General features: G+C 41.2%; 1 protein-coding gene across 1 annotated transcript in view; it reads left to right on the forward strand.

The window, feature by feature from the left end:
• Nucleotides 1-16,035, forward strand: part of LOC126271876 (CCR4-NOT transcription complex subunit 11-like) — an 80,492-nt gene that overhangs the window by 5,235 nt on the left and 59,222 nt on the right. Inside the window, exons 4-5 of the mRNA XM_049974227.1 lie at nt 7,492-7,614; nt 7,693-7,883. Coding sequence (XP_049830184.1) covers nt 7,492-7,614; nt 7,693-7,883 — 314 coding nt within the window. The remainder of the gene's footprint in view (nt 1-7,491; nt 7,615-7,692; nt 7,884-16,035) is intronic.

The following is a 16,035-nucleotide window of genomic DNA, read 5'->3' on the forward strand; positions in this document are numbered from 1 at the left end:
GACGAGTACTCTCCCTTTCTAAAGGCAACTATGCTCTTGAAGATATGGACTTCCAATCGGAAGAACTTGAGAACATGGAACTGGCTAACGTTCCCCCTGATCTCCCCGGTAAATCACCGCCTACGAGGAAGAAAGGAAAGAACCATCATCGCTAACCAATGGCTTCCATAGGGACTTCTGTGTTGCAGTGTATTTTGAATCGATATCACTCACATTTGGAAGAATTGCAGTTGCTGATCCAGGATAAACCGTTCTGCATTGCTTACAAGAAACGCATCTTAAAGTCACAGACACACCTACATTACTGGGCTACCACATATACGGGAAAGACGATACTACTGTAGGCAGGGCTAAAGGTGGAGTGACAATTTTCCTTGATGACAGGTATCACTCCTCTGCTGTCCCCCTCACCATGACCATCCAAGCAATTGCTGTGAAAGTTTTCTCACCGTTTACTATCACAGTGTGTTCTTTGTACCTGCCCCCCCCCCCCCCCCCCCCTCCATGACACTTTGGATGTGAACGCACTGGCAGACCTCTTCCAGGCACTCCCATGCCCATTCCTTCTTGTGGGAGACTTCAGTGCCCACAATGTGCTTTGGGTCTCCGCTACTACTTGCTCCAGGGGTAGGCTGATCGAGCGGCTTGTCCATTATGAGGATATCTGCCTACTGAACGCGGGTCAGATGACTCACTTTTTCACAGCTACAGGGTCTTTTTCAGCTATTGATCTTTGGTTTTGTTCTGCAGCTATTGCAGATTCAGTTCAGTGGGAAGTGGCTCCAGATTTACATTCTAGTGGGTTCAGCTGCTGCCTAGAACAGTGACCAGCAGGAAACCACACAGGTGGATGATACAAAGGGCAAATTGGTTACAGTACTGTCGACAGGCTATTTTTGAATGAAAGGATTGCGCACAAGAAGCGGTGGCCCATATCGCTCATGAGATCCAAAGGGCTGCCGCAGAGTCCATCCCCAGGTCTAGTAACCACCTCAGATGACGGCCTGCACCATGGTGGAAAGACGACTGTCGATTGGCAATCAGGGCCAGATGGACAGCTCTTCGGAACTTCAAACAGTGTCCAACTACAGAAAGTCTTCATGTCTTCGAGAGCACATGCAAGGCGAGTGATCAAAGAACGGAAGAGGGCTTCCTGGAGGGAATTTACGACTTCCATTAATCGGTCCACTTCCGCTGCTCACGTTTGGGAATCAGTAAGACGGATTTCAGGCAAGGGTAGTCCCCATCACCTTACGGCCTTGTCAAATAATGGGGTCTTGACAGACACGCCAGAAGAGATGGCTAGGGCTCGCGTTTTCGCTGAACACTTCTTTACTCTTACTAAGTCTTCCAGACAACCTTCTGTTGTTCAGGTATTCCGTCGGACTGCAGAGACGAGGAAGCTCAATTTTTTCTCACGTAATGAAGAAGTCTACAACCTTCCATTCTCCATGTGGGAAGTGGAATCAGCTTTATCTGCAGCCAAAGACACTGCTCCAGGACCTAATATGATCCATTATACCATGCTTCGTCATCTGTGCCCTGAAGCAAAAGGTCAGCTCTTCTCTTGTTTCAATCAGACTTGGTTTGACGGACAGTACCCCACGACTTGGAAGGAGGCAATCTTAATTCCATTCTGGAAACCAGGTAAGGACCGGAGCGCCCCTAACAGTTATTGGAGTGTCACCCTTACTAGTTGTATGGGTAAGACTCTTGAATGCATGGTCAACTGCCCCCTTGTCTGGCTGCTCGAATCCTGAGGTTACCTGAGCCGCTCCCAGTGTGGTTTCAGGCATTACCGTTCGACTCTTGACAACTTAATTCTGCTGGAGACAGCGGTAAAGGAGTCCTTCTTACGCTGAAACCATTTAGTTTGTGTGTTATTTGACCTCGCAAAAGCATATGACACTACTTGGAGGTACAACATATCTCTCCAACTTCACGAATGGGAACTACGTGGACGCCTGCCACTTCTGATCCAATCCTTTCTTGAGGACAGGCATTTTCATGGAGATGTCATATCTAATTGCTATGTTCAGGAGAATGGTGTGCACCAGGGCAGTGTCCTCAGTGTTACGTTGTTTGCCATCGCTATCAATGGCATTTCCTCTGCAGTCAGGAGCCTGTCGAGTGCTCTTTGTTTGTGGATGACTTTGCAATCTTCTACTCTTCCTCTGATCTTATGATGTTGACGAGGCAGATACAACTGACCATTAGGAGGCTGGGAACCTGGGTCCAGACAACTGGTTTTCGGTTCTCACCTGAGAAGACTGTGTGTGTCAATTTTAATCGTGCTCATCAGAGTTTTAACCAACCACAGCTTACAATGGGGGACCGCATTTTACTTTCTCCAGAGTCAGTGCACTTTTTGGGTTTATTATTTCACTCAAAATTAACATGACTCCCACTCCTGAAAGACCTACAAACAAAGGACTTCCAGTTGTTGAACGTTTTGAAATGCCTTGGTAGAAAAACACGGGGAGCTGACAGGTCCTGCCTCCTACAGTTTTATAAGGCATTTGTTCGATCACGCTTAGACTATGGCAGTGTGGTCTATGGATCGGCCTGTCCTTCCTACCTGCGGATGTTAGATGCTGTCCACCATGCTGGGAATTCAGGTATTGAATGGAGCCTTTTGACCAGCCCACTCCATAGTCTGTGTACAGTGGCTGGTGAACCACCACTCTGGATTCGACGATGTATACTTTTGGCTCTACAGGTGCTGAAAATCTCAGCGTAACCCCAGTTGTTGGCATTTAGTTCAGTGATCAACCCGCCTTCGAAAGTCTATTCAGGAAACGGCCCCACGCAACCCAGCCATTTAGTATACATGCTACAGCCTGCCTCAAGGATCGGTCGGGATCTCTCGGGCATGAAAATTCACACCCAGGAATGGAACGCACTGTTGCTTGTGTGTCTTCAGAGACCCAAAGTGATTTTAAGCTTGATGCAGTACCTGGAAAATTGTACTCCAGATATGGTTTTTACAACTTCGTTTTTGTCTGTTTTAAGTATGTACCATAGTTTTATCGTTATTTATACAGATGGATCCCAACAGGGGAATGCTCTCCGTTGTTCTGTGGTTTTCCCTCAAAGGGTTTTTAAAGTGCATCTTTCAGAACAATTTACAAATTATGTTGCGGAGTTGTATGGCATTCTAATGGCACTGGAGAGGGTTCACAAACATCACCGTACGACTTTTCTTGTATGTTCCGACTCTCTTAGTGCACTGCAAGTGCTTCACCAATGTATCCGGTAGACCCGCTGATTCAGCTCATCCATGACTGCTTCCAGCAGCTCTTAACGCCGTGGAAAGGAGGTGATCTTTTGCTGGGTACCTGGCCATGTTGGGATACAGGGTTACAACATGGCTGATAATTCTGCCAAGGAAGCATGTTGGGATGGTGCTGTCCATCAATGTCCCATCCCATTGCATGCCATTATCTCATTTTCTGACAGATATGATGCGTCAGTGGGAGACTGACTGGTTGCAGGTGTCAGACAACAAACTGTGGTCACTCAAACTGACTACAAAAGCTTGGCGGACTTCGTGTCAGCCTCGCCGCTGGAAGGAGATTTTGCTTACCAGACTGCACATCGGGCATAGCCCTTTCACACATAGCTTCCTCAAGTTGCTTTCAGTTCAGGATATTGTGGCTACGTGTGTCCTGTATACTGATAATAGAGCAGCCCTTGATCTCACTGGAGATCTGCCCACCGTCCTTGCAGATACCGATACCAGTGTTAACAGAGTGGTGAATTTTTGTGAACTATCAGACCTCATCCCTAAACTGGTGGGGAAGGGTGGTAGACTTTAGTACGTTATAAACTGCTGTGCGTGTGGGGACAGCCTTTGTCCCCACCCATGAGATTTTATGTTGATTTTTCATCAGGGCAGTAATGAGCGTGATGTCGAGTGCCCCTTCAACCCAACTCATCATCATCACCACTAAATTAATGTAAGAAGTGATGTACAAAAAAAAAAATTGTCGCTCTATTCTTTGTGACACAGCTCTTAAAATGACATCGGTAGATGTAGTGTTGGCAGAAGAGCCAACAACGGGTTACTAGAGGAGGCTGAAATGCACGCGTTTTAGCTCATGCAGGCTGGCGTGAGGAGGGGAGAACTATACTGACGTGAGGTCTGTAACATGACAAGGAATTGCAATTCAGAAAGCGGACAGAAGTAGTTTGATACTTAACTTTAATCCATTAATGATGAACGTCGCTCTTGAAGGTACATGATTCACAATATCAGTAGTAACTGAATATGGCGCCTTACTAGGTCATAGCAAATGACGTAGCTGAAGGCTACGCTAAACTGTCGTCTATGCAATGAGAGCATCTGTAGTCAGTGAACCATCGCTAGCAAAATCGGCTGTACAACTGGGCGAGTGCTAGGAAGTCTCTCTAGACTAGACCTGCCGTGTGGTGGTGCTCGGTCTGCAATCACTGATGGTGGCGACACGGGGGTCTGACGTATACTAACGGACCACGGCTGATTTAAAGGCTACCACCTAGCAAGTGTGGTGTCTGGCGGTGACACCACAGTAGAAAAAGGCAGATGCTTATTATTTGATGCTGGCTTGCTAAAAGCATACTGGGGGAAGGGAGGATGGGGCTGTATCTACAGATATTTACTTCATTAATAGATCAGCTACAAAATCTTTAAAAGACGTGAAATCAGAAAAAGCATTAACCGGAAAAAAATCAAACATTCAGCATTTAAGAATATTTGGCGCAAGACCTTCTTCCATCAAACTATTTAAGCAAGCAGGTATAAATGGGATAAGAACAACATAGAATGCATACATGTAGGATATTGTGAACAGAGTGAGGCATAACAGCTATTCCAAACCAAACAATTAGTTAAGATGAGAGATTTAATATTTAAAGAAACTACTGTTCAGAAGAATGATGATATAATAGTGTGTACGAAGTCTCAGGAGACAGACATTATTTCTGAAGTTAATAAAAATGAATCTGAAATAGTTCATCCTAAGCCTATTACTGGCATATATTACCCAATCAAAGGAGCTCAGGAGACTCAAATGCAAATAAAAATTCTGCATCCTCACAGCTAAGTCAAACACTCAGAAGATAGTCAAGAATGCCAAAGCCAATAAGGATGAATGATTATGTGACCTATATAGTATTGTGTATTTAAACTGGGAACCTATAAACGACGGAGAGCCTTTGTCCCGCCGTAGCCCTCAGTGGTTCACAACCCCACAACAGGCCACAGTAGTCCACACAGAACCCAACAACCCATAGTTATTGTGTGGTTTGGCCCCCAGTGGTGATATGTCATCATATTTGTTAATGATGGTTATCACTCCTCACCTCTCTTCCTACACGTCCCAGTTGGGCAGAATTTATTCAAATGACAAATAATGAATAAGGATAACAATTATTATTCATGTCAACAACAAATAAAAACATTTATTTGATCATTCATTTTTGCAAGTAAAACTATTTGTCAACTGCGAATAAAAGGGTTTACAAATAATAGATTAATACAAATGCCAAAGACATTGATTGCTCTTTGTCACTTATAAAACTTGCTTTGTTTTTGAAAAACATTTTTTTTTCAGATATCTTCAGAAGGTTTATTTGTTTTTGGGAGATTTTCCATTATAGCATATTTAAAAAGTATGTTTTATGCATAGAGGTTAGCAGTGTGTTTTCTCTTGAAAATTGTCATTGTTTCAGGGTAATGAATAAGACTTTTAAGGAGGGAGAGGGAGGGAGAGAGAGAGAGAGAGAGAGAGAGAGAGAGAGAGAGAGGGGGGGGGCTGTTAGGAAATCATCAAATTCTCTCTATTTTTTTGGCAAATAGCTTCCTCGTGATTCCACATCAGCTCCATCCCGCATATCCCATTCCAGATTAAAAAATAAGTCTCCGTACTGTATCGTAATTTGAAGTGAAACTAGTTCTCTATTGTCTTTAGAATTTCTTTGTCTGTTGTAAATCTGTATATACATAGCTTTAAGCCTCCCTTCATTATGAACAGCAATATTGGCTAACTGTTGTTTTTTTTTATATAAATTGTTGATCCAGATATTGATTTAATTGTGAATGTGAGGACAGATCCTTACTCATCAAATATGAGAGGCTCTAACAAACAGCTACAATAGTAAATGGTGCAATAGTTGAATTATTTCCATTTGGTATAGAAAGGCAAAAAATGTTTTCAAAACATCTGTTGACAATTCCTCAGTTCCTATAGTGTCACGGAGTTCCAACAGGTGGCAGTGCTATGCATATACGAGGTGTGATTGGAAAGTTTTACGAATGGATCCAACACTTTTACAGATCTGACTGCACCCCAGTTCTTCCCATTCAAATGCTTCCCAGTATCAAAAGCTTTGCGAGCTCTTGTTTTTAATTCTCTTAGTTGCAGGAACCAAGACAGTTGTATATAAAATAAGAGGTGCAGGAACCTTGAAGAAAGACATTAGTGGTCATTGACATTGATTTGATTCAAATGAAGAGCTGCTCATCTGGGTAAAATCCCAGTTCTGTAGGCAACCAAAAACATTTTCCATGGGGGCATTGACCTCGGGTAAATGTATTAACAATTGTGGCGATTACTTTAACATAATAAACAGTTTACTTACTTTCTCTCCAACTGTCTTTATTTTCATTTGACTACCCCTTATATATTTTGCAACTCTGGAAAAAGAAGAAAATAGTCATCTTGTGGTTCCATCTTACCATTATGCTTCAGCAACAAAAAGGAAAAACAAACCACTTGCTCAGTATTTGATACAAACATAGATAGAAGTGGTTATGACAGCATGTACTGCAAATGGTGAAATATTCTGAATTAGTTACTGTGGGTAGTGCGGTGATAAGGCTTGTGGGCAAGTGTGTGTAAATTGATGATCAGAATATAATAGAGGGAAACATTCCACATGGGAAAAATATATCTAAACAATTACATTTGTTATTGTCACGGTTGCATTTCTAAATCTGTCCTGTCATCTTACTTTCTCTTTTTGTTTTTGCAAATAGCGAAAGATTGAAATTTATGTGGGTGTTTGTGTGTTTTTATTGTCTCCTATCAACATACCAACACTTTCGTTTGGTAAGTAACAGCATGTTTATTTTTAGATATATAAATTGATGATCAGATATATATAAATTGTTGATCCAGATATTGATTTAATTATGAATGTGAGTACAGATCCTTACTCATCTAATATGAGAAGCTCTAACAAACAGACATGCTCATTGGAAAGTAAGATATCTTGCTAAGCTTTAGAACAACGTCCTCCATGAGAGTGATCTCACTGCCTTCCTGCCTCACTCAGCCACATTGTGCTCATTGGGGCTGGATTGCTGGGAGACAATAACAGATGTGTGTAGCTTCTCCTATCTTGTGAATAGTTGCGTAGCTATACATCTTTCTGAATTTTCCTTCTAGAAAGTTGTTGCATACATGGAACTGTTTACTTGGCTTAGTCAGTGTCTTTCTTTTTCCCTAGCATCCCCCAGATGAAGTCAGCAAACTCACAACTAGGAAGCTTGAATATGCTGGACAGTTACCGCGACTTCTACAAGTAGAGAAGAACTTCTTGATGCATCTGATTACGAATCCCACAAAAGAGGTTAGTAAGAAATGTACTTCTGCCATGAGATAAATTTACATAATTGCAAGTCTCATTAAATGTCTTTTTTGCTTACAGGTATTGAAAAAGACTCCAAACCAAATATTAAACAGTGATCTGGCAAATACACATCCTAATGTAGATATCACTGGCATTCAGCTGGCACTTGCTGAGCGGCAGTCTGAGTTGCCTCTTACTTGCAGAAGTGGGATTCCTGTAATTCTCCCTGATGGTGATAATAGGTCAGAGCCAAGAATGGGTCTGATGAGGTAAGCAGCTGTTTTTCTTGACGTGAGGAGTACATACTTCAATGTAGGGGACAGATCTATGTTGTGCTAATGAACTACAGAGGGGAAAAAAAACTAATATTTCATAAATATTACACTAATAATTTGATCACAAATGGAGAGACTGAAAGCTGTTGAAACTTGGTTACAATTGTCAAATGAGGGACAAAATCAGAGGTACTAGAAAGAGACAGATTAATGATATATGAAGATATTGAACAGTAATGTATTTAGCTGTGGAGGGACAGTAGATAGGGTAAACTGTAGAAGTGAATGTGTAGTACACATTTTGTGCACAGAGAGAAAAACGATGACTGTCTTAAATTACAGAGAAATTAGAAGGCTGTGTAAGATGGATCACTCCAAATAAAATCAAGAGGTGATAATCAGAATAGGAGGGTAAGGTACTTTAGCAATTTTTATAGAGATGAAGATATGTGAGAATACTGTGTAAAATTAGTGGAGGAGCTATGTCATATTTGTAAATCTATGCACAGTTTGTCTATCTGAAAAGTTTCCTTTATTTCTGAAATCGCTTATGGATCCATTTTTCATGCCTCATCTTTTTTCCCTTTGTGTGTGTGTGTGTATGGTTCCTTTTAAAGGGCACAGTCGATTTCCTTCCCCACACAACCTTGAACTCCAACTCTAATGATCTCATTGTCAACAAGACATTAAATCCTAATTTTCCTTCCTTCCTTCCTTCCTTCCTTCCTTCTTCCCTTCACACACAGCACTGTCAAATATGGAACTTGAATATGGTGTTGAAGCAAGTCCCAGAACTGAACAAACATCAATCCTTCACTTTTTGATTTGTAGTATGATCTATACACACTAAGCCAGACTGAAGTAACATTTGATTAGCCCACAGTATAGATTGAAAGAAAATCTTTCAGGAACATGGCTTCATCTAGCATTTATTCAAATTTCCATTTGGAGCAAGCACCTACCAATGCTAGATGAATGTAGTACTGCCTTATATTAATTGAATACACTTGTTAACTTTTCCTAAGAATAGCTAGAATTTTGATAAGAGTTGTAGAGATTCTTCGAAGAGAAAGGCAGTTGCCTATCTGATGCAGTTATCTTGACTTATAGTGAAAATACAATGTTGTAATTGATGTTAATGGACAGAGTAATTCAGTAGCGCCCTGTGACCTGACCAACTACACTCCCTGACATTTGTTAAGAACAATGGTATTGCATTGTGCTTTTAAAAAAGGGAGTGTTGGAACATAAAAATGACCATTAGAATATCTACACAATATGACAATTTTATATACAGTCTATGAACTCTTGCTGGGAAAGGGGGGGGGGGGGGGGGGAGATACAGTGAGGAAAGCTCCATTCTCTACTATGAGTGCTGTAGGCAGAGATTCAAGGTTCACACTGAAGTTAAAAGTCTGTCCAAAGTGCAGTTCATTCCATTCACATTATGCCTTCACTCTCCAGTGTGTTATCAACATGGGAAATGCTGTGGGGCAATAGGCAATAATTTTTATTTATGAAAATTATGTCAGGTTGCACAGTATAAAAAATGGACATGTGCCTTTAATATCCTAGTAAAATGCCATTCCCCTGTGAATGCTATAAGCTATGATGATCTCACAATGATCATAATGCTTTTCATGTTCTTAAGTATTGTCATCTTCCAAATTTGCCATGGTAAGATGTTAGACATTTTAGCTTTACCAATAGGTAACAGAAGGAAGAAATTTTACGGACTAACATTTTCTCAATTTCAAGTTCATTAGCTATTGCACAGTGTCACAAACTAGGCAAATAGAAGATTGCCATTGGCTATCACAGCAGCTGCGTGAAGTGATTTAGAGAAAACAGTATACTGCCTAGTGGCTAAAAATGTGTTTTACATTAAACTGTCATTGATATGAGAACCCTCAGCATGATTCTCTCCCAGTTGTTCCAGTCATGATGTTCAGTACACCATGCTTTCTAATCTGGAACAGCAGTGGTGACAGAAAGTCAGTAGATTCCACCAAGTCTGTAGATTCCACCCAGTGACTGAAATGGTTTCCAGGTAACAGTGGGTTCCTGAGACACAAAAAAGTCTGTACCAATTTGTACAGGGACAGTAAACCCATTTCCATGCATTTAGACACTCTCTTCCATCATAGTACACGTTGACAGAAATAATTTTCTCTGGCAACAGCTCTCTTAAGCAGAGAATACATTTTTTTTCTCATTTCATCACAAATTTCAGCCATTTAAAGTTAATCACTTAATCTTCAGTGACCATAATGACTTTCATAATGCCTTGTAGTCATCATCAAACAGAATTAACTGATGGCAACATTATGAAAAGGATGAATTATTCTCACTGTATAGAGGAGGCTTTAAGTCTCAGACAGGCCTGACAAAAAGACTGTTGTATGTTTGAGCTTTTGACCAAAAGGTGTTCTTCTAAAGTGGAAAACACACACACACACACACACACACACACACACACACACACACACACACACACAAAATCAGAATTCATACATACATTACCACTGTAGTGCTGAGGTGGCCAGAGTCAGTGTATTGTGTGTGTGTGTGTGTGTGTGTGTGTGTGTGTGTGTGTGTGTGTGTGTAGAAAAATGTGCTTTGTGGCAGGGGGGGAAGGGGGGGACAGGACCAAGTCGGAGTCTTGCGTGTGGGGTGGTTAGCAAATACCTGTGACAGAACTGACTATTCAATGAGTGGAAGTCAGGATGTTAAAGATGGGTCACTGGGTCACTTAATTTGAGAAAGTTATTCTGGCGCCCCTCACCTGGGAATGTACCAGAATTGTATCCCTAACCAGTGAGTCAGCACATGACTTTTTGCACTTAGCATTGGAACACAGAAAATGTCAATCCCAGGTAAGCTACTGTAGTGGAACTGACCACTCCCAGTAGGACTGTCTGTTTCATTTATGAGAATTAAAAGTGTATGCCCCCTTGGCTGCCACTTGAACCTGAGACTCAAAATATTCCAACAAGCACATTTTCAAATGTTCATAGATTAAGCCATATAGTTCTACTTCTGAATTTAACTGCTGCAAGAAGCAACAGACATTAATTAGCCCCTGCATAAGCCAACAGAGAAGCAGCTTGCTGGGTATCCCCTGAGTGTCCATGGACAATGAATTGCTGTTCTACATGGGCAGTGTGGGTGGCCTATGGTTCTGCTTTCCTGCTGAATGCCCTTTACCATGGAGTTGATGCAAGACAATTGGAAACCTCAGGTGATATTGTTGTGGCCAACCTATTCCATGTTTTGCAAAAGCAATAGTGCTTGGTTAATCACGTTGTAGAAGATGTAGAACTCATTACCCACCCTCAGGGAGAGATACCAACACATATAGGCATCACTGCTACTGATGTCAGAAGATTGTGGCAAACTCAGTCTACTGCTGTCGACATCTGGAACAGGGGCATTGGCTGCTAAAGACAAGTCAGCTGGGAGACTGATGTCTGTGATTCTTGAGGCCACTGGATCCTGAAGATGTTGCCACCAGTGGTGGTGGCTGCCATCCCTGGGTGCTGGATGTACCAGATCGTGAACAGAAATCATGGAGAAATCTTGGGTGCACTGGATTGAGGCAGTTGTGGCTCCTGGTTTGATTTGTCAGTTGGATCTTGGCCTAGGCTCTGCCAAGCAGCAGGTGACATGAGTGAGCAGACAGTGTTTTGGCCCTTTTAGGACACCATTGCACATATGTCATCCTGAGGAGAATAGCAACGGTTGGGAGGCTATCAGGGTGGAGGTGAATGATTGGAGGGATGAACAATGAAGAACTGTGGTTGTTGCAGTCCTGTACTATGGTGTGGAGCAATAGCAAGCAGGAAATGAGGTAAGCTTGTCATCAATACCACGATGTTGGTGCCACTTTGATTTTAAAAGTGTGGACAAACCTTTCCGGCAGGCAGTTGTAAGTGAGACAAAACCATGTTGTATGGGCCAAATGAATGCCGTTTTCTTCACAAAAGCAGCAAAATCCTGCCGATGTGAGTTGTGTCCCATTGTCCAAAACTGTGGTTTCTGGTAGAATGTCAATGGAAAAAATGCATACTAAGGCTTGTATGGTTTTTGCCGATTAAATTGATTGCTTATGAGAAACATAGGGAAATTTGACCAGGATCAACCTAGAGGAACCCAGGCAAAATACAGATGAAACTGGGACCAAGGGGTGTTGCTTTAGGCCATGGGAAAGATTGATGTGCTGGGGCTGCCTACTTGCTCTGGCAAGCCACAATAAACCATAAAAAATTGTTGAGCCAGTCTTTCCTTGATGACACTCCCCCAATGATCCTGATGGAGCAACATCAGTATCCAATGTAGGGGAGCTCTTGGTATGATGACCCTGGTGTGACCATTGTCCCTATGCAACAGGACGACACCATTGAGCATTCATAATTCATGCCAATGGTGCCAGTACGCCTGAATCTTGGCGTGTTGGATGATTTTGCAATCCTCCGGCCACCCATGTTTCACGAACTTGATTATGTCACTGAGGATGGAATCCTCTGGTGTCTGCGAGGTTATGGTTTGGGTTTTATAAAGATATTGTAGCAGCATCCAGAGACGAACAATGCAGGCACTGTGAAATGTTGGTAAGTACATCTCTGTGAGAGTTAAAGAATGTCAGAAGTGGCTTATGATCTGTTAAAAGATGAAAATGTTGTCCATACACAATCACGAAAATTTTTGAGAGCCAAGATGATGATGACCAAAACCTCTTTCTCTAATTGAGTGTAATTGTGTTGTGAAGGTGTCTGAGCTTTTGAGGCAAATGCAATCGGCATTCCACCCCATTGATTTTGTGGGAAAGAATGCCCCCAAGACCATAGTCCAACACATCTGCTATGACAATTGGTAACTTCCTAGGGTCTTAGCCACAAGTCATGAGGCACGTTTGCTTGAGGAGTGCCTGCTTAGTGTTGAAAAGCCTTATCGTGAGTGCTAATGCCATTTAAGATTTTTGCAAAGCAGCTGATGGAACAGTTTGGCAATCATCACTGAATGGGGATTTTCAGTGGTAGTTCAGCTGGCACAACACTTTTTAGTTGTCAGGTATCCCTTGAAACTGTCAAATTTTGTATTTTTGTGCATGGTGTGTATCCCTAAAGCACTGAAAAATTCCCTACATATTCAGCTTATGGTAAAAAATAGCATTTGTCTTTGTTACACTTCGAGTTGGGTTGTTGGAGAACACTGAATAAGGCTTCTGAATTTTCTGTAAGGTTCTTCATGTTTCTACCAGTGAGTCGGATATTGTCAAGATAATCAGCTGTGCTCAGAACTCCTTGCATCAAACATTCTAAGTGTTGTTGAAATATTGTCAGCTTGCTGACAATGCCAGAGGGTAGGTGTTTGTACTGGAAAAGACCAGATTGGGCATTAATGACTGAGATGCGCCTGGAAGTGTCTTCCAAAGACCAGGCATAACAACAATGACTGATAAGGTACAACAGTGATACTAATTTCACCAGTGTCTGTTCAGTTGTGTAAATCAGTGCTAATTTGTTGCTCCGTGCTACTGTCGTGATTGGTTGCCGTTTTTTATATACTGTTTACCTATCATAAGTGCACCCTTAATTATCAGTTTTAAATCTTAAAAATTTCAAGTGGTAAACAAGTGGTTGTACCACTCTCATCAGCACTATCCACGTCCACTAACACTTGTATACAACTTTTGATGATTTTAGAGCTGTGGTGTAGAACCCCATTTATTTTGCACATAGCTTTCTTAAGGTGGAACTTGCTTAACTCACAGTTTGTGTGTTTATCCATTCCCATACTCTTGTTTGCTAACTTACAGATTTTTAAAAATCTGAAAAAATTACTTTTTGTCTGGTACACATTTTGTGCGTTCAGTAATGGTTTAACAGTCGAAACTGTCAGTAACACAAGTAAAAGACGTAGAGTGTTTCGCATTTACCTGTATCTTATGTCAGTACACTGCTTATATTTTTTTCTCTTTGAGTCTCTTCTTGTTGCTTCTTTCACTCCCCATTGGCCAGTGTCAACAGGAAATACTGCTGTACTACTGACTGTTTTCATTACTCATATTTATTTGATGTGACATCTGTAGCTAATATTTGTGTGTAATCTTTGATATTTTCTTCTTAAGCACTTATTTGTTTCTCTCATTCTCCATGACCCGTTTCTGCTCTTTCTGTATCCAGTGAGGTATTGTAGTTTCAATAACTTCTTCAGTTATTTAATTTGTTCCATCTGTTCTAGGCCAGCAAGGTGTCCAAATACTTTCCGTATAAAAAGTCACATTCTGCCAGTGGCTTTGTCAAGGACAGAGATTCAGGACATTAACTTGCCCTTGGTGTGGGAAACTGCCCCTTCATATGGATGTATCAGCAATGATAAGTAGCATGACAATGCAGAAGGCAATGAAAACCACTGCATTAAAGACACATAAGGTGTACCTACAGGCCATGTATCATATAATTGGAAAAGTATCATGGTGTGTCTCCATTGGCAGAAGATTATTGATTAGGGGACTGCGGAGGGGAAGGCAATAATGAATGAAAGAGTAACATTCTGTGAGCCGGGGTGTGGAATTTCAGAAGTTCAAATGTCATAGGGAAGCTAGAAAATCTGAAAAGTGAAGGCTCAGTCTAGGTTTAGTGGGAGTCAGGGAAATGAAGTGGAAAGAAGACAGAGATTTCTGGTCTGATGAATATAGGGTAATAGCAGCAACAGAAAATGCTGGGAGCAGGATTCATTATGAATAGGGAGGTAGGGCACAAAAGTGAACACTTCAGTGATGTGGTTGTTCTCATTGGAATCAATAGGAAGCCAACACTGACAACAGTAGTTTAGATATGTATGCCAATATCACAAGCAGAAGCCGAAAAGATACAGAAAGTACATGAGTATACTGAACAAGGAATTCAGTTCCTAAAAGGAGATAAAAATCTGATAGTATTGTGAGATTGGAATGTAGTTGTAGGGGTCGGAGTAGAATATGGTCTGGGTAGCAGGAATGAAAGAGGAGAAAGACTTTTAGGGTTCTACAGTAAATTTCAGCTGTTAATATTGAATATTCTGTTCAACATTCACAAGAGCAAGAGGTATACTTAAAAAGTCCCAGAGACCTGGTAAGATTCCAGCTGGATTTCATCATGGTGAGACAGAGATTTTGAAATCAGATTATGGATTGTGTAAGGCATACCAAGAACCTGAAATAGACTCGGATAACAATTTAGTAATATTTAAGGGTAGACTGAAGTGTAAGAGAATCAGATGGGAGAATCATTATGGAAGGAAGTGGGATCTTGAAGAACTGAGGAAGGATGAGATGTGTTTGAAGTTTGCTAATGATGTGAGTGCTGCACTAAGGAATAACATTAGGCAGTTTTCAGTTGAAGAGGAGTAAACGTCTCTAAAAAGAGCAATCACGGATATTGGAAAAAAGAACATAAGTATTAGGATGGTAACTGCAAAGAAGTCTTGGGTAACAGCAGAAATACTCAGTTGATTGACAAAAGAAGGAAGTACAAAAAATTTTTAGGGAAAGACAGCAATACAGCAATATAAATCACTTAATGAATGAAATAAATAAATAAGAAGTGCAGGGCAGCCCAGACAAAATGGCTGCAAGAAAAAAAAAGTGAAGAAATAGAAATTATCACAGGAAGGACTCACCTGCATAGAGAAGTCAAAATGACCTTCAGTGAAATTAAAAGCAAGGTGGCAACATTAAGGGTGCAGTGCAAATTCCACTGTTACATGCAGACAAGAGAGCGGATAGATCAAAAGCGCACATTGAAGATCTCTATGAGAGGGAGAACTTGTCTGATGACATGGCACAAGAAGAAATTGGAGTTGATATACAGAAGAATGTAAAAGAAAATTGAGGATCTGTTAGATGAGGACCAGTTTGTCTTTAGAAAAGGTAAAGGCATCAGAGAGACAGTCCTCACGTTGTGCTTGAGACTGGAAGCAGGACTGCAAGAAACTCAAGACTTGTTCACAGAACTTGTCGACATGGAAAAAGCGTTAGACAGTGAGAAAGGCCACAATATGTTTGAAATTCTGAGAAGAATAGGACTAAGCTGTAGGGAAAGATGAGCAATGTACAATACGTACAAGAATGAAAAAGGAAAAACAAGATAAAAGACAAGGAACA

This window comes from Schistocerca gregaria, chromosome 5 (genome assembly GCF_023897955.1).
Source record: "Schistocerca gregaria isolate iqSchGreg1 chromosome 5, iqSchGreg1.2, whole genome shotgun sequence".
Taxonomy (NCBI): Eukaryota; Metazoa; Arthropoda; class Insecta; order Orthoptera; family Acrididae; genus Schistocerca; species Schistocerca gregaria.